The sequence below is a fragment of the Oncorhynchus clarkii genome, chromosome 30 (assembly GCF_045791955.1).
Source record: "Oncorhynchus clarkii lewisi isolate Uvic-CL-2024 chromosome 30, UVic_Ocla_1.0, whole genome shotgun sequence".
Classification (NCBI taxonomy): Eukaryota; Metazoa; Chordata; class Actinopteri; order Salmoniformes; family Salmonidae; genus Oncorhynchus; species Oncorhynchus clarkii.
Window position 1 is genome coordinate 8,972,670 of NC_092176.1, and position 21,615 is coordinate 8,994,284.

Below are 21,615 nucleotides of genomic sequence, written 5' to 3' on the forward strand. Positions count from 1 at the left end.
CAGTTAGTAATTGAAGGAAAACACATTTGATCTCAGGTCTGCATGGAGTAGTGCTGGAATTGTGGAGAAAGTAGTCATTGTGGAAGTACTGAAGTTGTGTATAGTAGGATAGTTTTATCTGTTCTGTATGTTCTTCTGTTTTAGAGTGCAGGGTGGGATCACACCTGAAGGTAGGCAACCTGACTCATGTCTAAATAAATTGCTTGTATATAAAAATGTATATATTCGTTTTCACTCTCATTCTTTTTCTCATCTTTCCCCTCTTCTAGAATATTCACCTTCCAAATGAAAGTCGTAATTGTTAACTGTAATTGTTAATTTTGTTCTGTTCTTTGTTGTTTACTCTGTGTTTGTCTGTTACATTTCAATCGATGGAAGACCTGGACCCACACTACTCAGGTACCCCCCAACAATCACATAAATCATATTTAAAAAATATAGCTGCAAGCAGCAATGAACGGTGTTCACAGGTTGACAGATAGGACACAAAATCAGTTGGATAACAAAGGAAGCACTTTATCATGTGGGAACTATCTTATTTTATTTGCAAACAGTGAAAGCATTACCATGTTTATCTCTCAATACCACACGGATGACACTAGCAGGACCAGATTACCGAACGGGCCGAAGGACATGTGCCCTGTGGTCCCCGACCTCCAGGGGGCCCCCAACCAAATGTATTAATTTTTTGGGGTTGTGGGCCCCCTGGAGGTCGTCGATGATAGCAAAATAGCATATGATAGCAAAATGTGTTGAATTGCAGGAAATTAGTTTTACAACTGCAAAATTCCCTCCCAGCCTCATGGCAAAATGTGTAGAATAACAGGAAATTAGCTTTAAAAATGCAAAATGTTAAAGGGTAATTTCACTGCTGCTCTATTCCACTATATATGTCCATTAATATGTTATTAACATATCATGTGTCATAAAAATAGATAATTTCTTCACTACACGAGAATATCAGTGTTTCTGCATCTCATTTCCTTGTTGTAAGCCAACCACAATATCTAGAATTCATAGCGATTTCAGGACATGTATCGCCCCGCTATTTCTCCAGTTCATGTGGAGAAATAGCTAAATGTCTGTGTTTGTAACCAGCACTTTCGGCCAGAGGATTTCTAAACTGCTGGGTTTTCCAGGTCGTCAAACGTTGAAAAGTGAAGCTATTCCATCTATTTTCCCTTTCAAAAAAGAAGGCATCCGATCAGCCAGCATCAGCGCAGCAGAAAAGAAGTCATGCTGAGGTAAGGTAGCTAACATTACCTAGCTAACTAGCTAGCGAACTACATTTGTTTATCTAAACCAAAATCTAGCTAGCTAGCTAGATTTAATAATATGCTAGCTAGACATTCCAAAGCATATCAATATAATTAGCCAGCTGCTATCTGGCGACGTAGCTTTGCTAGTAGCAAATAAGTAGCAAATAATGGCTACTTCTCAGAATGTTTTAAACTGTCAAGAGGAGTGAAACAAGGTTGTCCACTATTGGCATATCTATGCTGGTTGAGAGAATGCCAAAAGTGTGCAAAGCTGTCATCAAGGCAAAGGGTGGCTATTTGAAGAATCTCAAATATAAAATATATTTTGATTTGTTTAACACTTTTTTGGTTACTACATGATTCCATATGTGTTTTTTTTAGGTTCAGAACTTTTGTGAAAGAAATAGATGGTTGAGGTTATAGGATGGACAGGAGTAAAAACAAACAAAATATAACTATTGTAAAATAGACTTTGCCTTTAAAATTTATATAGTATGTATAAGCTGGAAGTATAAGTATAAGCGTTGTTGTTCACTAGTTTACTCTAATTAGGGGAGGGGTGGTAGGGTTAGAAAATAATACAGGAAAATATTATGTTTATATGTCTGTACTGTATGTGTATGTATGTATACTGTATGTGTATATAAACAGTCGTGGCCAAACGTTTTGAGAATGGCACAAATATTAATTTTCACAAAGTTTGCTGCTTCAGTGTCTTTAGATATTTTTGTCAGATGTTACTATGGAATACTGAAGTATAATTACAAGCATTTCATAAGTGTTAAAGGCTTTTATTGACAATTACATGAAGAGTCAATATTTGCGGTGTTGACCCTTCTTTTTCAAGACCTTTGCAATCTGCCCTGGCATGCTGTCAATTAACTTCTGGACCACATCCTGACTGATGTCAGCCCATTCTTGCATAATCAATGCTTGGAGTTTGTCAGATTTTGTAGGTTTTTGTTTGACCACCCGCCTCTTGAGGATTGACCACAAGTACTCAATGGGATTAAGGTCTGGGGAGTTTCCTGGCCATGGACCGAAAATATCGATGTTTTGTTCCCTGAGCCACTTAGTTATCACTTTTTCCTTATGGCAAGGTGCTCCATCATACTGGAAAAGGCATTGTTTGTCACCAAACTGTTCCTGGATGATTGGGAGAAGTTGCTCTCAGAGGATGTGTTGGTACCATTCTTTATTCATGGCTGTGTTCTTAGGCAAAATTGTGAGTGAGCCCACTCCTTTGGCTGAGAAGCAACCTCACACATGAATGGTCTCAGGATGCTTTACTGTTGGCATGACACAGAACTGATGGTAGTGCTCACCTTGTCTTCTCCGGACAAGCTTTTTTCCGGATGCCCCAAACAATCGGAAAGGGGATTCATCAGAGAAAATGACTTTACCCCAGTCCTCAGCAGTCCAATCCCTGTACCTTTTGCAGAATATTAGTCTGTCCCTGATGTTTTTCCTGTAGAGAAGTGGCTTCTTTGCTGCCCTTCTTGACACCAGGCCATCCTCCAAAAGTCTTTGTCTCACTGTGCGTGCAGATGCACTCACACCTGCCTGCTGCCATTCCTGAGCAAGCTCTGTACTGGTGGTGCCCCGATCCCGCAGCTGAATCAACTTTAGGAGATGGTCCTGGCGCTTGCTGGACTTTCTTGGGGGCCCTGAAGCCTTCTTCAAAGCAATTGAACCGCTCTCCTTGAAGTTCTTGATGATCCGATAAATGGTTGGTTTAGGTGCAGTCTTACTTGCAGCAATATCCTTGCCTGTAAAGCTCTTTTTGTGCAAAGCAATGATGACGGCACGTGTTTCCTCGCAGGTAACCATGGTTGACAGAGGAATAACAATGATTCCAAGCACCACCCTGACGCTTCCAGTCTGTTATTTGAACTCAGTCAGCATGACAGAGTGATCCCCAGCCTTGTCCTCGTCAACACTCACACCAGTATTAACGAGAGAATCACTGGCAGGGCTGAAATGCAGTGTAAATGTTTTTTGGGGATTCAATTAATTTGCATGGCAAAGAGGGACTTTGCAATTAAATGCAATTCATCTGATCATTCTTCATAACATTCTGGAGTATATGCAAATTGTCATCATACAAACCGAGGCAGCAGACTTTGTGAAAATTAATATTTGTGTAATTCTCAAAACATTTGGCCACGACTGTACACTACCATTCAAAAGTTTGGAATCACTTAGAAATGTCCTGGTTTTTGAAAGAAAAACAAAACATTTTGTCCATTAAAATAACATACAGTTGATCAGAAATACAGTGTAAACATTGTTAATGTTGTAAATGACTATTGTAGCTGGAAACGGCAGATTTTTTAGGCGAACAGAGGCCCATTATCAGCAACCATCACTCCTGTGTTCCAATGGCACGTTGTGTTAGCTAATCCAAGTTTATCATTTTAAAAGGCTAATTGATCATTAGAAAACCCTTTTGCAATTATGTTAGCACAGCTGAAAAATGTTGTCCTGATTAAAGAAGCAATAAAACTGGCCTTCTTTGGACTAGTTGAGTATCTGGAGCATCAGCATTTGTGGGTTCGATTACAGGCTCAAAATGGATAGAAACAAAGTATTTTCTTCTGAAACTCATCAGTCTATTCTTGTTCTGAGAAATTAAGACTATACCATGTGAGAAATTGCCAAGAAACTGAAGATCTCGTACAACGCTGTGTACTACTCCCTTCACAGAACAGCGCAAACTGGCTCTAACCAGAATAGAAAGAGGAGTGGGAGGCCCCGGTGCACAACTGAGCAAAAGGACAAGTACATTAGAGTGTTAGTTTGAGAAGCAGACGCCTCACAAGTCCTCAACTGGCAGCTTAGTTAAATAGTACCCGCAATACACCTGTCTCAACGTCAACAGTGAAGAGGCGACTCCGGGATGCTGGCCTTGTAGGCAGCGTTCCTCTGTTCAGTGTCTGTGTTCTTTTGCCCATCTTAATCTTTTCTTTTTATTGACCAGTCAGAGATATGCCTTTTTTTTTGCGACAAAAAAATTGAAGAATGGGAGAAACTCCCCAGATACAGGTGTGCCAAACTTGTAGCGCCATACCGAAGAAGACTCAAGACTGTAATCGCTACCAAAGGTGCTTCAACAAAGTATTGAGTAAAGGGTCTGAATACTTATGTAAATGTTATGTTTCATTTGTTCTGTTTCTACAGATTAACATGGTTTCTTGTATAGTTACACATCCTCATGATCAGTCTTCATGTCTTTCCAGGACACTTGCAGTACAAACAAATCTTCTGCAAGTGGTAGAAGCAGTGGGGGCTGAACAAAGTGTACAAGCCCAGAACCCACCACTTCATGGAGAGGCTTTTCCACCTCGTTGTGAAGTGCAGAAAGGACCAGATAGGAGCCAGAGTCACAGCTCCCCAAAGCCAACATCGCTAAACCATTACCTAACACAAGAGTCGCACCAGTTTAAGAACACCAGTTTAAGAACATTCTGGAACCTGCTGCAATGTTCAACCAACACAACATCCATATTCAGTTAGACTGATGTTGTAGTATAATATAGAATACCTATTATGCTCCCAACTGCATTGTGGTATAGATATTACTAGCTGTACATATGTATATAATTGTGTTTTATATAAGTACTGTCAACTGACTAAATGATTCCAGCTGCATCAGAAACCAATAAAGTGAGTGACTTCAACTTCTGGATCAGTTCATTGTGATATCCATGAAATGTATTTGGATAAACTAGCTCCAATCTCAATGCTAAAACAAATGATGCAGGAAGTTGGTGTATCATTTAAACTTTAATTTCTTCGCAAGAAATATTGACAGTACAGTCTGTCAATATAGCAAATAAGTAGACATGGCTTATTTGCTCTAGAGACTGAAGTGAGTTTACAAAGCAGTATGCAGGAACAGTTATGGCAATGTATGACATATACATACAGTAGAATAAAATGTACTACTAACGCCTTTAATAAGTATTACAGTTCTACAAAAGGAATAAGGTGTGTTTGGGTGGTGCATTAGGTGTTCGCAGTCACTTTGCTACAAGGGGAGATTGTTGTTTCATATCTCCTCTTGAGAGTCATCAACTTCTTAAAAAAAAAAAATTACCCCGTTTTTCTCCCCAATTTCATGGTATCCAATTGTTTTTAGTAGCTACTATCTTAGCTACTACTCGGGCTCAGGAGAGACAAAGGTTGAAAGTCATGCGTCCTCCGATACACAACCCAACCAAGCCGCACTGCTTCTTAACACAGTGCGCATCCAACCCGGAAGCCAGCCGCACCAATGTGTCAGAGGAAACACCGTGCACCTGGCAACCTTGGTGAGCGCGCACTGTGCCCGGCCCACCACAGGAGTTGCTGGTGCGTGATGAGACAAGGATGTCCCTACCGGCCAACCCCTCCCTAACCCGGACGACGCTAGGCCAATTGTGCGTCGCCCCACGGACCTCCCGGTCGCGGCCGGTTACAACAGAGACTGGGCCCGAACCCAGAGCACAGCTGGCGCTGCAGTACAGCGCCCTTAACCACTGCGCCACCCGGGAGGCCCAGTGTCATCAACTTCTTTGTATCCACGTGGTATTGTCTGTGAGAGAAAGACAAAAACGCCATTAGACATTCATGGGCAATCGTTGTGTACTGTCTGTATTTCTACTGAAGCAGCATGATGTTTAATATGAGACATCTCACAGACAGTGCCTCTTTGCTTGACATCGATGGAAAATCAAAAGAAATCAGCCAAGGCCTCAGAAAAAATATTGTAGACCTCCACAAGTCTGGTTCATCCTTGGGAGCAATATCCAAATGCCCGAAGGTACCACGTTCATCTGTACAAACAATAGTACGCAAGTATAAACACCATGGGACGACGCAGCCATCATACCACTCAGGAAGGAGACGCGTTCTGTCTCCTAGAGATGTACGTACTTTGGTGCGAAAGGTGCAAATCAATCCCAGAACAACAGCAAAGGACCTTGTGAAGATGCTGAAGGAAACAGGTACAAAAGTATCTATATCCACAGTAAAACGAGTCCTATATCGACATAACCTGAAAGGCCGCTCAATAAGGAAGAGGCCACTGCTCTTAGACCACCATAAAAAAGCCAGACTACGGTTTGCAACTGCACACGGGGACAAAGATCGTATTTTTTGGAGAAATGTCCTCTGGTCTAATGAAACAAAAATACAACTGTTTGGCCATAATGACCATCGTTATGTTTGGAGGAAAAAGGGGGAGGCTTGCAAGACACCCTCCCAACCGGGGGTGGCAGCATCATGTTGTGAGGGTGCTTTGCTGCAGGAGGGCCTGGTGCACTTCACAAAAAAGATGGCTTCATGAGGAAGAAAATTATGTGGATATATTGAAGCAACATCTCAAGACATCAGTCAGGAAATTAAAGCTTGGTCGCAAATGCGTCTTCCAAATGGACAATGACCCAAGCATACTTCCAAAGTTGTGTCAAAATGGCTTAAGGACAACAAAGTCAAGGTATTGGAGTGGCCATCACAAATCCCTGACCTTAATCCTATAGAAAATGTGTGGGCAGAACTGAAAAAGCGTGTGCGAGCAAGGAGGCCTACAAACCTGACTCAGTTACACCAGCTCTGTCAGGAGGAATGGGCCAAAATTCACCCAACTTATTGTGGGAAGCTTGTGGAAGGCTCCCGAAATGTTTGACCCAAGTTAAACAATTTAAAGGCAATGCTACCAAATACTAATTGAGTGTATGTAAACTTCTAAGCCACTGGGAATGTGATGAAAGAAATAAAAGCTGAAATAAATCATTCTCGCTACTATTATTCTGACATTTCACATTCTTAAAATAAAGTGGTGATCCTAACTGACCTAAGACAGGGAATTTTTTGTAGAATTAAATCTCAGGAATTGTGAAAAACTGAGTTTAAATGTATTTGGCTAAGGTGTATGTAAGCTTCCGACTTTAACTGCACGTACATTTTCAGCTACAGACTGATAACGCAACGTCTAGGATTTGCTTCTTCTGTAGTGATCAATAGTTTCAGTGTTTATAACCGTTTTGCAACATTTGGCTCGTGCCTCAGTCTGCTTGGTCTATAGAGCGGTAGATTTCTGAACCATTTCTAATGTATTCAGCTGGCGTTGCACGTAACTGGTCTCATATGTTAATTATTCAGTGCGTCCTTTTAAACACTTGGGGGAAAAACGGTGTTCCATTATGTTTTGCATAATCTCTGTGCTCACGTGGGCGTGGTTACTGACTTGGTAAACTTGACATAAAAAAAACATTTTCTAATTTAGAAGACTAAAATCACATTTCTATCTTTTTAAAAGTAGTCTGATACTTAATCATTTCTTTTTATACAACATTCAGATGCAAACCTCATAATTGAGAGGTACAGTTATATGGTTCTACCATCTTTCATGATGTCACAACGAGGGTTTTTTCAGTCTCCACCGAACATTTACACATTCTCAAAAATATAAATATTGTTTAATTCTCCAATTTTGGGGCGGTAGGAGTTTTGGCGGGAGAAGGTCATTTGTTCTGCTAAGGTCTCTCCCTCCATACTGCTTGACAAGGGAAGGTATTTACGACCATCATAAAACCCGCCCCGGGGGTGGGAGGGGTTGCCTAGCCAGCACCCCCGATCTCCATCTCAGGACTGGCAAGTCATAACACTAGATATCCTGCAATGTCCTGGCAGACAGGAACATCGTTGAGACAAGTCCAATGGCTCTATTGAACAAGGACAACCATATCTACTCACTGCTAGCGTGATCATGCAATCGGTGAAACACAAAGGCCACAATAATTGCTACAAAACATGGCTCAATCAAACAATGACGTCATTGGTTGAACTCTGCTGGCGCAAAAATTCTAAAACACTGCTATAGTGCATAATTATGTCTGAAACACCTCTCATCACAATTATGTAAGGAGACTGGAAAAACACCCCAAATAGACTAGTCTGGCCCTTGACACAAGTTAAGTTTAATCTCGTGCTGTAGGTTGATTATCTTTGAATGCAGCACAGAATTATTCTTAAAGTCATTACTTAATGTATGTAGTTTATATACCAATTCTGGGGTTTATTCGACTAATGGTTTATGTTAGTGTTGTTTTCACGATATTTCACGTTGTTCGTCTGCATAATTTAAATCTAACAATAATTTGCACAAGACAAAGTCCACTTGATCAATAGTTATTGCTCTTGTATCCAAAAGTGTCATTGGTGCCAATGACATCTATAGTGCCACCAACTGGTCTGGTGCAGCCAACTAAGGTTGCAGTGACTTTATATTCACACAGCTTCTAAGGACAAATACATAAGATTTATACATCAAATTTTACACACCAAATTTCATGCCCCGATGTCCATCGGCTCAGTGGTGTAGCGTGTCTGACTTTGAATACTTAATAGTTATGTTATTTTTTAAGATATCAATACCAAACTGTAATGGCTCATCGTGGTAATAGCTTTAATGAACCTACAATGTTTCAAGTAGATAGGCCATTGTGGAGCAGATTTATGAAGGATTTAAATGGACACATAAAATCGGATTTCCTAATTGTATCTATAATTCAGCCATCTCTTAACCAACCCCTTAGCTTTTCTCAAACTAAGTTAAGAGATGTACCATGGGCTTACCTACTGCATTTGGTGTTATTTAGAAAATCATTTTAAAAAAGTTACCAATCTGTGCTTGAGTTATTTGACCATGTCACGAAAAAAGAACACACAGAAACAATAGGTTTCACAGCTTTTTTGTGAACCACAAAAACATTTCTAATACTATATTACCTCATTCCATGTGTGTTTTTATCTGGCTATGTTGTGTTATATTGTGTTCCATTGTGCTGTGTTATGATTAGTTATATTGTGTTGTGTTGTTGCCATGTCAGCCATGGAAAAGAACAACCTGATGAGGCTTGCTCACACCATACCTTTCACACCTGGCTCCATAATGAGTAAGTCATCAGCCAGTTACGTTAAAGGGATAGTTCACTGTTTTTGAATTTTAGATCTTTTTTTACTCCTAGGTTGTGGTTGTTTCCTCTAAAATGTTCTTAAATTTGTTAGCTGGTTTATGTAGCAATTTCTAGAATAATCTGGCTAGCATTTTATGAGAATATAGCAATGCTACTGGAATTGGCTGTTTCTGTTAGGGATTGATTCAGAAGCATGCCATCTCCCCCATTGTTGCATGGTCCCTGGCAGCGGGAGAGGAGGTGAGTGTCTACTCCCTGGAGGAGGTAGAAGCTGCAGGTGCGGAGTCCTCCATAATCTCCTGGTCGCCCCGGGGGCTGTCTGCAGTGCTGCAGCCGCTGTCCAGCGAGGGCTGTCTAGATGGGGCCCTGCGCAGGGCCATGCGCGTGTTGTGTACCTGGGCCGAGGGGGACATCCTGAGTGTGGGCTGTGTGTACGTGGTCAAAGCCTTCCAGCCCAAGGTGATCCGAACCTGGCAGAGGGTCTTCCACAGCGACACCCCCCTCCAACTCTGTCTGCGGGTATACAATTAATATATAACTTCATCATATACATTGTATACTGTAACATCATATATTGTTGCTAGGGCCAGGAGTGTTTTCTGACTATGAGACCTGTTAAACTCTGGGCCCTGGTTATTGTTAGCCTATAGTATCCTATAGTTAGTTATAGGCTATAATTGGCGCTCAGATTCTTTACTTGTTCAGGTCACACAGTCAGGGAAAACTCCTGGTCCTACTTATGTATATCCACTTTCCACAGACAGCTGTTCACAACACCTTATTTTTGTTGCGTCTATTCGTTGTCTTCTTATTTTTGACCCTAATGTTTTACTTGGCATGTATTACATCCACTAATAGCATCATTCTGACCATCTCTTGTCCTTACAGGAGATACAGCAACAGAGAGCTGCTCAGAAACTCATGCACGTGTTCAACCAAGTCAAACCAGAAAACGTGCCCCTTTCTCCCAGGTTTGTACTCAACATCTAGGACTTGTCTACATTACACGTGTGTGTGTGTGTGTGTGCGCTTGTGTGAGCTGATTGACTCTGTCTGTGTAACGTTGAGTAAGGATGGGAGACAGGCGCAGGAATACGTAATAGGTGTTTTTTTAATTATCAACCCAAAACAAAAGAACGAGATGTAAAACCTCTAAAATAGTTCACAGGACGAGACCCGTAATAACAAAAATACATGTCGCACCAAAAACCAAATGAAACAAAGCACAGGACCAACGGTCATGGGACAATGATCGACAAGGACAATGGGGAACAGAGGGCACATATATACACATACTAATCAGGGGGAATGGGAACCAGGTGTGCGTAATGAGACAAGACAGTCCGGGTTTGGTGGTGATGATCCAGTTCAGTGACACCTAGAAGGCTGGTGAACGGAATGAGCAGCAGTACCAGGGGAATCCATGACAGTTTGAATGTGTGCACACATGTGTACGTGTGTTCATATGTCCATCAACTTATGTGTGTGTGTGTGTGTGTGTGTGAGATATATGTGTTACATATTTGAATGTGTTTCTCCCTCCTAGGTTCCTGGATGTGTCTCTTCTTCACTGTCACTCAGACGGACAGTGGTTGACCATAGAGAGGAACATGTTGGGTGACTTCAGGAAGTACAACAATAACACCGGAGAGGAGATCACCCCCTGCTGTGGAATGGAGGAAACGCTCATTGCCTTCTCCCACTGGACCTACCAATACTCCTGTAGAGAACTACTGGTGCTGGACATACAGGGTCTGTCTTTCTGTCCTGTTCTGTCTGTCCGTCCGTCACATTCTGCTGCGCTGTCTGTACGTCTGACTATGGATAGTTCAGAATGTTGTTAACATCATGCTTTGCTCTTTATTATTTATACTGTCTTGCACCCACATCACCTAAACAGGGTCGTCCTATAAACTACTACATTGAATTGAAGTCTCTTCTGTCTTTCCTTAATCTTTCACAGGAGTGGGGTCGGAGCTTACAGACCCATCGGTCATCCGAGCGGACGACAAAAGGTACTCGTCTCACGCGGTGGAGGTTCAGTGTGTGACACCGACACTTATCATCTTCTTGACACACATTCTTTTGAGGTTTAAAGACGTATCTGACAAACGTAGATTTTTGGAGTACCCTATTCTGCCCCTGGTCTAATTGTAGCTTGACTGGTGACATGGTGTTTGGTCCTGCTAACCTGGGAGACACTGCCATCCAGAGCTTTGTCCTCAAACACACCTGCAACTCCTGCTGCAAGAACCTCGGACTCTCGGGTAAGAGAAAGGAACTATTCAGACCACCACTGTCATAAGGGGGTTATGGAGGAGATAGTGTGTGTGTGTATGCGTGCTTGTAATGTGTGAGACTGTGTCGTCTGTTTGGCATTTGTAATCAGACAGTGGACCTGTAGTGCTCACGTGTGTGTGTGTGTGTGTGTGTGTGTGTGTGTGTGTGTGTCACATTCATGTCTTCACCTGGGACATCGCGTTGGCTTGGAGATGAATGCCTGAACTTCAAATGAAGATAGAATCAGCTAATTAAGCCAAGGGAAGAATTTATTTTGATGACAACAAAGCATTGGAGGCAGGGGGAGGGACTTGCTTTGTGCGGTGTGCTGGGCTCTCTTTGATTACATATTAAACAGGGCTTTGTGCTGGCAGAGTGCTGTGGAGACATTAGCTTTGATTAGATATTAATTGCAGTCTCTGGGTAGACCCGAGACACACGATACTAGCATCTAGAGGGAGCCTCGAAATTCACTCCAAAAATAAACAAGTGAGCAAACAGATAAACACACATGCAAACATTCAGCCATACTGGTTTTGATATTTTCAAAGGTGCTTTTTTCTTCTTCTTGTGTCCTCTCCAAGATTCCCATGAAATCAAAACATATTAATGAAAAATCCATGGACTTCCTCTCCGGTCTGATCCAATTATCTTTTAAGTGGCAATGACTACGTCGACTGCCATGTAACTGATTGATGTTTGTGTTGTCAGATTTGAAGAGGAGCACAGACAGCTGCGGGAAAACAGAACACAGATCTTCTGAAGAGGAAAGTGGAGTGATCGTGACCAGAGTGTGAAAGCAGAAGTCTTGAAAGCAGAAGTCCGCCATCCTAACCTCTGGTTCAGGTGGGATGAAGTTGCTATTAAAGCATAAAGACACTGATCAGTTTAGTTTCTTTCTCCCGAAATGGTTATGGATAGGAATAGGGAACGCTTACTTGATCCAGAGGTGTGCTTAAGGGAAACTTCTACCATGAATAAAAGCACTCACTTGGGGTTTTGAATGGATAGTGTACATTGTATAACGTCATGTGGACTACCTCTTGTGTTAGATGGCTGGTAGGGCTTTGGTTTTAAAAATGATTAACATTGCACTAGTCTCAACAGCAAGCCAGATGCTGTAGTCTTGCATTCATTCCAGCTATGGCGTGCATAGTGGAGGGAGGCCAAGGCGAATACATCTTATGTACATACACTCCCCGCCATGTTTATTTGGACAGTGAAGGGAAATTTGGCTCTATACTCCAGCATTTTGGATTTGAGATCAAATGTTTCATACGAGGTGACAGTACAGAATGTCACCTTTTATTTGAGGGTATTTTCATACATATTTGTTTTACCGTTTAGAAATTAAAGCACTTTATGTATCTAGTCCCCCATTTGACGTTGTCATAAGTATTTGGACAAATTCACTTAGTGTATTAATGTATTCGGTTCCATGATCCTAGCATGCAATGACTATATCAAGCTTGTGACAAAACAGGAAACCGTCTTTAGAGACAGTGACCAAATTGCTCTGGCTGGACTCAAGCATTTCTTTATGAAATTAAAACAAAACTTGATTTAAAAAAAAAAAAAAAAATACTATTTATTTATCAGACATTGCACATTAAAGCTTCAATCTAGGATTTTTTTTCCCCCAGTAAAACAGTCCCTCTCATCATTTTTTTTGTCTGCTTTCAAACACATATTTTCATTTTTTTTTTAGCAATGCTGAATGCTAAAATGTATTATGCTGCTTATGTTCAAACTGGTTACATGAAAAAAAACGATTCTTCTCATCAAGCATTGACATAACTCGGTTGACGCATGGTTTATGTCTTACATTCAGAATTAAAATACAAGAATAACTCAACCTGATCTCTTGGTGGTTGGAATTCACACAGCTCAGACTCAAACTATTACAAGTATAATGGATAGCATAGATTTTTTGATACTGCTATTAGTCCCTTCACAGTTCCCATTGAAGATGTCAGCATTGTTACCCTTAAAATGCTAGTTTGGGTTTGTGTGTTTGTATGTGAATGGAAAAAGAACAAGACAGAAATGCATCCATAACATTTCTTTTATTTTTCTTCCCACAAAGAAATGTCTACAAAAGCGATAAAATATAGAATTTAACAAAAATCACTTCAGACCTTGACTTCATTATTTACATCTCGAAGGAGGAGACACTGAGATGGCTCAGGAAAACTCAGAACTTCAACACACCTGGATCACCAAAGCTCTTAATTTATGTCGCTACCTCTCACTCACACACACACACACACACACACACACACAAAGCTGGGTCACAGCTGGGTCAAAGTTCTAAGGTCTGAGCTGACTCAACAAGTGAAAAAAGCAAACATATAAACAAACAATTAAATGTAATGAAATACACACTTGCCTCAAAAATTCCCCTTTTTGATTGGACCTCAAGTAAACTCACAGTAAAGCAACTATTTCCCATTACGCCAATCGAGCTTGTCCTCTAACTATGGCACTTGAAAAAAAACGTGTTCCTTTAAAAAAAAGAAGTTTTTTTTTTAGTTTCTGTACCCCATACCTTTAAGGGTTTTGGTCACAGATGCTACATTTACTTTACTTTCTCACCCTGGGAAGCAAAGACATTCTAATCAATAAATTAACCATTTCAACACTACTCCAATAGCACACACGTTTAATGCATTAAGAAAGTATACAAAGCATCAATAGAACAAAGAACCTCAATTTCTCCCTCTCTCTCGTTCATTCACTCTCTTTCAGCCTCACTCTCTCTTACACAAGCCCGCACAAACACGCACACACACACACACAGGTTCTTTAAGGAGGCAGAAGTTGGGGTGTAAGTGTATTTGACTAAGCATGTGAAACGTTTCCGATGAAGTATATAAAATGGCGGCGCACGTGGTCCAGTGGTCTCGTTGGGATTAACAACCACGTTTTGTCTGCGCTCCATGGTGTCTGTTGATGGAGTAAAAGGCGCATAATGCGTTCAGTCCCTCACACTGAAAACGCTCCTCCATAACATTCAGAATAAAATAATCCCACCCCTGCCAAACCCACCCATCACTCCCACCCCTGACCCACAGCATTGCTTGAGAAAACACAAAAGCCCCAATGTTTCATTGCCATGAAACGGCATGCAAAGATAACAGAACAACAATAGGCTAATAGTAATAAGAGTAATAGTAATAATAATAATAATAACAATAATAATCGTAATAAAATTCAAATAATCTTACAATACAGTAGTAAATGCTTTCCAGATATTATTGCTACAGTACCTTACAGTGTTGATTTGTCACTCAGATGACCAACCCCGTCCCCCAAACCCAACCCCACCCCCTGATTCACAGTCTAGAAAGGGAAAATAAAAACAAAGTGGGTTTAAATTCACTGTCCTATAGGCATGGAATGGTTGGACGCCAGCTTAGTTATGGTCTTCCTTCATTGTAACACAAGCAGCATATCTAGAACAGGGGCGGTTTTATGAATGCACCTGAAAATGTTATTTTCAGGACATTATTAAAGGAATTTCTGGGACTATTGTAGATAATGGCTCTCCCCATTATATGGACCCGGACAGTGAATCTTAGACAGACAGACACAGACAGACAGAGACAGACAGACAGACAGAGACAGACAGAGACAGACAGACAGAGACAGACCTTGTCTGGGTAGGTTCCTTTGCTGGGAGCCACCAGCATATTTATCTCTCCCAAAAACGCTTACATTTTTCAAAAATGTAAAAATGTTATTTTCATGCAAAGACAGAAAAATTGTTGCTCCCTGAGAGAGATGCTGTGTAGTGCATCGAAATGCAAGTGATTGTCTTTAACGAGCCACTGACCTCTGACCTATGAGGGGAGAGGGATGGGAACTACTTTTGGGCCGGGGGTGGAATGAGGGGTTGGGGGTGGGGAGCTATGACTAGAAGCTCATCCTGTGTATACAGAGGATGACAGGACAACATAGTGGTCACTGCATATGGGAAAGGGTGGGGGATAATGGATATAGGAAGTGGAGGAAAATGTCTCAGGTCATACTGTTCTGTACACTGGCACTGGCTAGCATCTATTCTCCACTAAAAGCTCAGAGGGATTTGGCAACTGTGCGAAACACGTAAACGTGTCTATTATAACATCTAAGGAAATCCTCGAAGATCTTCAACATTAACATTTAAAAAGCATTTGAAAAACATTCTAAACTGTTCATAAATTAAACAAAACAGGAAGTGATTGTCTATCATAGCTTACTATAAAGATTATACAATGTATTGCAACTTTAAGTGGCAAACGTTTCAGTGAAGAATATCTATTACCCCTAGAATAAGCAGTGCAAGATCTACAGTCCCAGAGTGCACTCTCTGTAATGTGGAATGTGTTTCAAGTTTCCATTTTAATCTGAAAGATTGAACGTCCGATTGTCAGTCAAATTGAAAGAAATGATCAGTGGACATCCTGGTGTATCCACTCCAGCTAATCATGACTACCCTGTGATTGACTGTTCTAGAAGGACGAGGCTGAGCAGAGGAATGCAAGGTTAAGGGTAAAGCAGTGTGAAAGATCTCCTCGGAGAGAAAGAGCGAGAGAAAGTATTCTTCATTTAAGATGCCCAGTGATTAGCATGGGCGTAGATTGTGCAAAATGAGGGGGATGTAAGAGAGGAAGAGGTTTATGCAGTGACTGGGGTTCTTATATTCACTGACTAACTAAGCCATCATGAAAAGACACCAAGATCAACACAGTCGTTTTGGCTAGGTGGGGTGGAGAGAGGTGGCGGTAGGTTTAGGGGGGCTGGCAGGATGGCAATCTGCCAGAAACTTTTTTTTTCACGCAAAATAGAATATTTATGTACATATCTTCACCTTGAAGAGTAGCCATAATTGTTTTACTCCTTCTTTTACAGTTGAATAGTTCTCAACTGAAAGATGCAATACCCTCTTCACATATCAACAGAGTCCAGACAAGGTTTCTCGACGTACCGAGAGCACCCCCCCCCCCAGGTTTAACCCAATATTCTTTAACAAGTCTCATTTAAATCTTGACAAATTCTGTACACATGAATCTATCAAATAATAAAACACATAGACAGGTTATCAGCCACATAGGGCAGCTGCAGTTTTAAATTAGGACTAAAATATTAACAGAATAATAAGTAATACTGGAATCCGCTCTGTACTAAAGAATATCTACAATAGTATTTCTGAATCCACACGAATCCCCCCCCCCCACCTTCAATATCACAATGTCATGTAAAAAAAAAAAAAAATGTATCAAAGATAAACAAATTGACTTACCCAGTTAAAAGACAGCTTAAATGTGCTAGTTAAAGTCTGTACATTTCTGATCAGTTCTGAAGAGCCCCTTGGTCATGGGTGCATTATATACATTCTTTAGACTGTATCGGTGAATAGGGTTGGATAAGTGCTGGACATTCCTAGTGTTTGCGGCTGTAAGTGTCTGGAGGGTCCGGGCCTGGGGTCCGGGCTTTGCGGTTGCGGTAATGATGCGTCCGCGGTCACGTTGTGGTCCACTCTCTGAGATTGGACCGTAGGCAGTCACTTGGGTATGGTGATGGCTGCATTGGGGTCGGGATTGAAGAGCTCCTTGTAGAGTGGGGGGAAGAGCACATTGACCGTCTCGGGATGAAGCTGCTGGAAGGCCTGTAGCTCCTCGGTGTGGAGAGTACACAGGGCCGACAGCGTGGGGATCCGACCAATCAGCTACAGAGGACAGAGAGGAGTCAGCGGTTAGGGGTGATGGGTCAAGAAGTCTCAGGCTGTACAAAAAAGGCTGTCTAAAATACACTGCCATCCAGGGGTGCAACTTTCACTGGGGAAGGGGGAAATGTTCTGAAATTCTGAAATTGCATTTTTGTCCCCCCCAGTTTTATCATTGGAATGTGATACAAAACAAGGCAATGGTGTGCTTTAGGACCACGCGGGCGCCTCAGAGCGGTCAGGTAAGCTGTTTGGAGTGTTTATCCGATTGGATAAAACTATATATACAGTGGGGAGAACAAGTATTTGATACACTTCCGATTTTGCAGGTTTTCCTACTTACAAAGCATGTAGAGGTCAAATGTTTATCATAGGTACACTTCAACTGTGAGACGGAATGTAAAACAAAAATCCAGAAAATCACATTGTATGATTGTTGTTGTAATTCATTTGCATTTTATTGCATGACATAAGTATTTGATACAGCAGAAAAGCAGAACTTAATATTTGGTACAGAAACCTTTGTTTGCAATTACAGAGATCATTCCTGTAGTTCTTGACCAGGTTTGCACACACTGCAGCAGGGATTTTGGCCCACTCCTCCATACAGACCTTCTCCAGATCCTTCAGGTTTCAGGGCTGTCGCTGGGCAATATGGAATTTCAGCTCCCTCCAAAGATTTTCTATTGGGTTCAGGTCTGGAGACTGGCTAGGCCACTCCAGGACCTTGAGATGCTTCTTACGGAGCCACTCCTTAGTTGCCCTGGCTGTGTGTTTCGGGTCGTTGTCATGCTGGAAGACCCAGCCACGACCCATATTCAATGCTCTTACTGAGGGAAGGAGGTTGTTGGCCAAGATCTCGCGATACATGGCCCCATCCATCCTCCCCTCAATACGGTGCAGTCGCTCTGTCCCCTTTGCAGAAAAGCATCCCCAAAGAATGATGTTTCCACCTTCACGGTTGGGATGGTGACCTTGGGGTTGTACTCATCCTTTTCCTCCAAACACGGCGAGTGGAGTTTAGACCAAAAAGCTCTATTTTTGTCTCATCAGACCACATGACCTTCTCCCATTCCTCCACTGGATCATCCAGATGGTCATTGGACGGGCCTGGACATGCGCTGGCTTGAGCAGGGGGACCTTGCGTGCGCTGCAGGATTTTAATCCATGACGGCGTAGTGTGTTACTAATGGTCTTCTTTGAGACTGTTGTCCCAGCCTCTTCAGGTCATTGACCAGGTCCTGCCGTGTAGTTTTGGGCTGATCCCTCACCTTCCTCATGATCATTGATGCCCCACGAGGTGAGATCTTGCATGGAGCCCCAGACCGAGGGTGATTGACCGTCATCTTGAACTTCTTCCATTTTCTAATAATTGCGCCAACAGCTGTTGCCTTCTCACCAAGCTGCTTGCCTATTGTCCTGTAGCCCATCCCAGCCTTGTGCAGATCTACAATTTTAACCCTGATGTCCTTACACAGCTCTCTGGTCTTGGCCATTGTGGAGAGGTTGGAGTCTGTTTGATTGAGTGTGTGGACAGGTGTCTTTTATACAGGTAACGAGTTCAAACAGGTGCAGTTAATACAGGTAATGAGTGGAGAACAAAGGCTTCTTAAAGAAAAACTAACAGGTCTGTGAGAGCCGGAATTCTTACTGGTTGGTAGGTGATCAAATACTTATGTCATGCAATAAAATGCTAATTAATTACTTAAAAATCATACAATGTGATTTTCTGGATTTTTGTTTTACAATCCGTCTCTCACAGTTGAAGTGTACCTATGATAAAAATTACAGACCTCTACATACTTTGTAAGTAGGAAAACCTGCAAAATCGGCAGTGTATCAAATACTTGTTCTCCCCACTTTATATACACTGCTCAAAAAAATAAAGGGAACACTAAAATAACACATCCTAGATCTGAATGAATGATTCTTATTAAATACTTTTTTCTTTAAATAGTTGAATGTGCTGACAGCAAAATCACACAAAAATTATCAATGGAAATCAAATTTATCAACCCATGGAGGTCTGGATTTGGAGTCACACTCAAAATTAAAGTGGAAAACCACACTTCAGGCTGATCCAACTTTGATGTAATGTCCTTAAAACAAGTCAAAATGAGGCTCAGTAGTGTGTGTGGCCTCCACGTGCCTGTATGACCTCCCTACAACACCTGGGCATGCTCCTGATGAGGTGGCGGATGGTCTCCTGAGGGATCTCCTCCCAGACCTGGACTAAAGCATCCGCCAACTCCTGGATAGTATGTGGTGCAACGTGGGGTTGGTGGATGGAGCGAGACATGATGTCCCAGATGTGCTCAATTGGATTCAGGTCTGGGGAACGGGCGGGCCAGTCCATGCCTTCCTCTTGCAGGAACTGCTGACACACTCCAGCCACATGAGGTCTAGCATTGTCTTGCATTAGGAGGAACCCAGGGCCAACCACACCAGCATATGGTCTCACAAGGGGTCTGAGGATCTCATCTCGGTACCTAATGGCAGTCAGGCTACCTCTGGCGAGCACATGGAGGGCTGCGCGGCCCCCCAATGAAATGCCACCCCACACCATGACTGACCCACTGCCAAACCGGTCATGCTGGAGGATGTTGCAGGCAGCAGAACGTTCTCCACTGCGTCTCCAGACTGTCACGTCTGTCACATGTGCTCAGTGTGAACCTGCTTTCATCTGTGAAGAGCACCTTGCGCCAGTGGCGAATTTGCCAAACTTGGTGTTCTCTGGCAAATGCCAAACATCCTGCACGGTGTTGGGCTGTAAGCACAACCCCGACCTGTGGACGTCGGGCCCTCATACCACCCTCATGGAGTCTGTTTCTGACCGATTGAGCAGACACATGCACATTTGTGGCCTGCTGGAGGTCATTTTGCAGGGCTCTGGCAGTGCTCCTCCTTGCACAAAGGCGGAGGTAGCGGTCCTGCTGCTGGGTTGTTGCCCTCCTACGGCCTCCTCCACGTCTCCTGATGTACTGGCCTGTCTCCTGGTAGCGCCTCCATGCTCTGGACACTACGCTGACAGACACAGCAAACCTTCTTGCCACATCTCGCATTGATGTGCCATCCTGGATGAGCTGCACTACCTGAGCCACTTGTGTGGGTTGTAGACTCCGTCTCATGCTACCACTCAAAAGTGACCAAAACATCAGCCAGGAAGCATAGGAACTGAGAAGTGGTCTGTGGTCCCCACCTGCAGAATCACTCCTTTATTGGGGGTGTCTTGCTAAATGCCTATAATTTCCACCTGTTGTCTATTCCATTTGCACAACAGCATGTGAAATGTATTGTCAATCAGTGTTGCTTCCTAAGTGGACAGTTTGATTTCACAGAAGTGTGATTGACTTGGAGTTACATTGTGTTGTTTAAGTGTTCCCTTTATTTTTTTGAGCAGTGTATAATTGTCCCCCCACTTTTAAAACCAAAGTTGCACCGCTGCTGCCATCTAACAGTGCCTAGGTGTGACGCTCTTCGATGTGACGCCTCACAACAGATGTACTCTACGAGGCTCAGTGATCTGAGCGGTGATGCGCCCTACCTTAGCCAGCGTGTCCTCATCCATGTGGTTCTTCTGCATGATGTGCTGCAGCGCAAAGTAGATCTTCTCCTGGAGCTTCTGCACCTTCCTGGGCTCCATCAGCCACGGCCGGTCTGACAAAGGAACACACAACCACATCACATGCCAATCAATCAATCAAATGTATTAATAAAGCCCTTTTTTACATCAGCAGATGGCACAAAGTGCTTATACAGAAACCCAGCCTAAAACCCCAAAGAGGAAGCAATGCAGATGTAGAAGCACGGCGGCTCCGTAAAACTCCCTGTAAAGGCAGGAACCTAGGAATAAATTGTGTCCGTCTTACTACTAATAAAGACAGCCTCAGTAATGTCAGTCACTGTGACCGCAGCATTCTCCAGCCAGGCAGTGCCTCAGTAAGGTCTGCCTGTAGGTGGCAGCAGAAGGTAACTGTGGCTGTGTGTCGTCAGTACTGACCTGTGGAGATGAGCACTGCTGCGGAGAACAGAGCGATTTCCTCCTCAGTGAGCTGCAGAGAGCACAGACTCTTGGCAAAGTCAAACACCGCGCTGACCAGATCGTCACAGCCTGAGAGAGACAATAGAGAGGCGGTCAATTCATTGTCATATGTTGTCCAGAGCATTATGGGTACTGTAGTACATCATGCTACTTAGATGACAGTCGATGAGGTGGTACAGTAGCGCTAGCAGCAGTGCCTTACCTAGAGCTTTGAACATCTGCATGCCACCGTACTTCCCCTCAAACAGCACTGTGTTGTTGAGCGGGTTAAACGCCCGACACATTCTAACCAGGACCACCTCCAGACAACCTAGAGAGAGAGAGAGAGACACGTTGATTACTTTTTGCTAATCCAATATGTTTTTC

General features: G+C 42.6%; 2 protein-coding genes across 3 annotated transcripts in view; one reads left to right on the forward strand and one right to left on the reverse strand.

The window, feature by feature from the left end:
* Positions 1 to 12,297, forward strand: part of LOC139390217 (transient receptor potential cation channel subfamily M member 6-like) — a 67,946-nt gene extending 55,649 nt beyond the window's left edge. The window contains exons 32-40 of the mRNA XM_071137474.1: positions 145 to 174; positions 353 to 399; positions 9,134 to 9,199; positions 9,450 to 9,739; positions 10,109 to 10,191; positions 10,767 to 10,972; positions 11,184 to 11,235; positions 11,378 to 11,487; positions 12,212 to 12,297. Coding sequence (XP_070993575.1) covers positions 145 to 174; positions 353 to 399; positions 9,134 to 9,199; positions 9,450 to 9,739; positions 10,109 to 10,191; positions 10,767 to 10,972; positions 11,184 to 11,235; positions 11,378 to 11,487; positions 12,212 to 12,297 — 970 coding nt within the window. The remainder of the gene's footprint in view (positions 1 to 144; positions 175 to 352; positions 400 to 9,133; positions 9,200 to 9,449; positions 9,740 to 10,108; positions 10,192 to 10,766; positions 10,973 to 11,183; positions 11,236 to 11,377; positions 11,488 to 12,211) is intronic.
* A 2,855-nt stretch (positions 12,298 to 15,152) lies between these two features.
* The window catches only part of LOC139389462 (nuclear receptor ROR-beta-like), a 31,676-nt gene continuing 25,213 nt past the window's right edge, over positions 15,153 to 21,615 (reverse strand). For both annotated transcript variants that reach the window (XM_071136236.1, XM_071136235.1), the window contains exons 7-10: positions 21,452 to 21,559; positions 21,208 to 21,318; positions 20,752 to 20,864; positions 15,153 to 17,210 (exon numbers count right to left, since the gene is read on the reverse strand). In XM_071136236.1, coding sequence (XP_070992337.1) covers positions 17,046 to 17,210; positions 20,752 to 20,864; positions 21,208 to 21,318; positions 21,452 to 21,559 — 497 coding nt within the window. In that variant the 3' untranslated portion in view covers positions 15,153 to 17,045. The remainder of the gene's footprint in view (positions 17,211 to 20,751; positions 20,865 to 21,207; positions 21,319 to 21,451; positions 21,560 to 21,615) is intronic.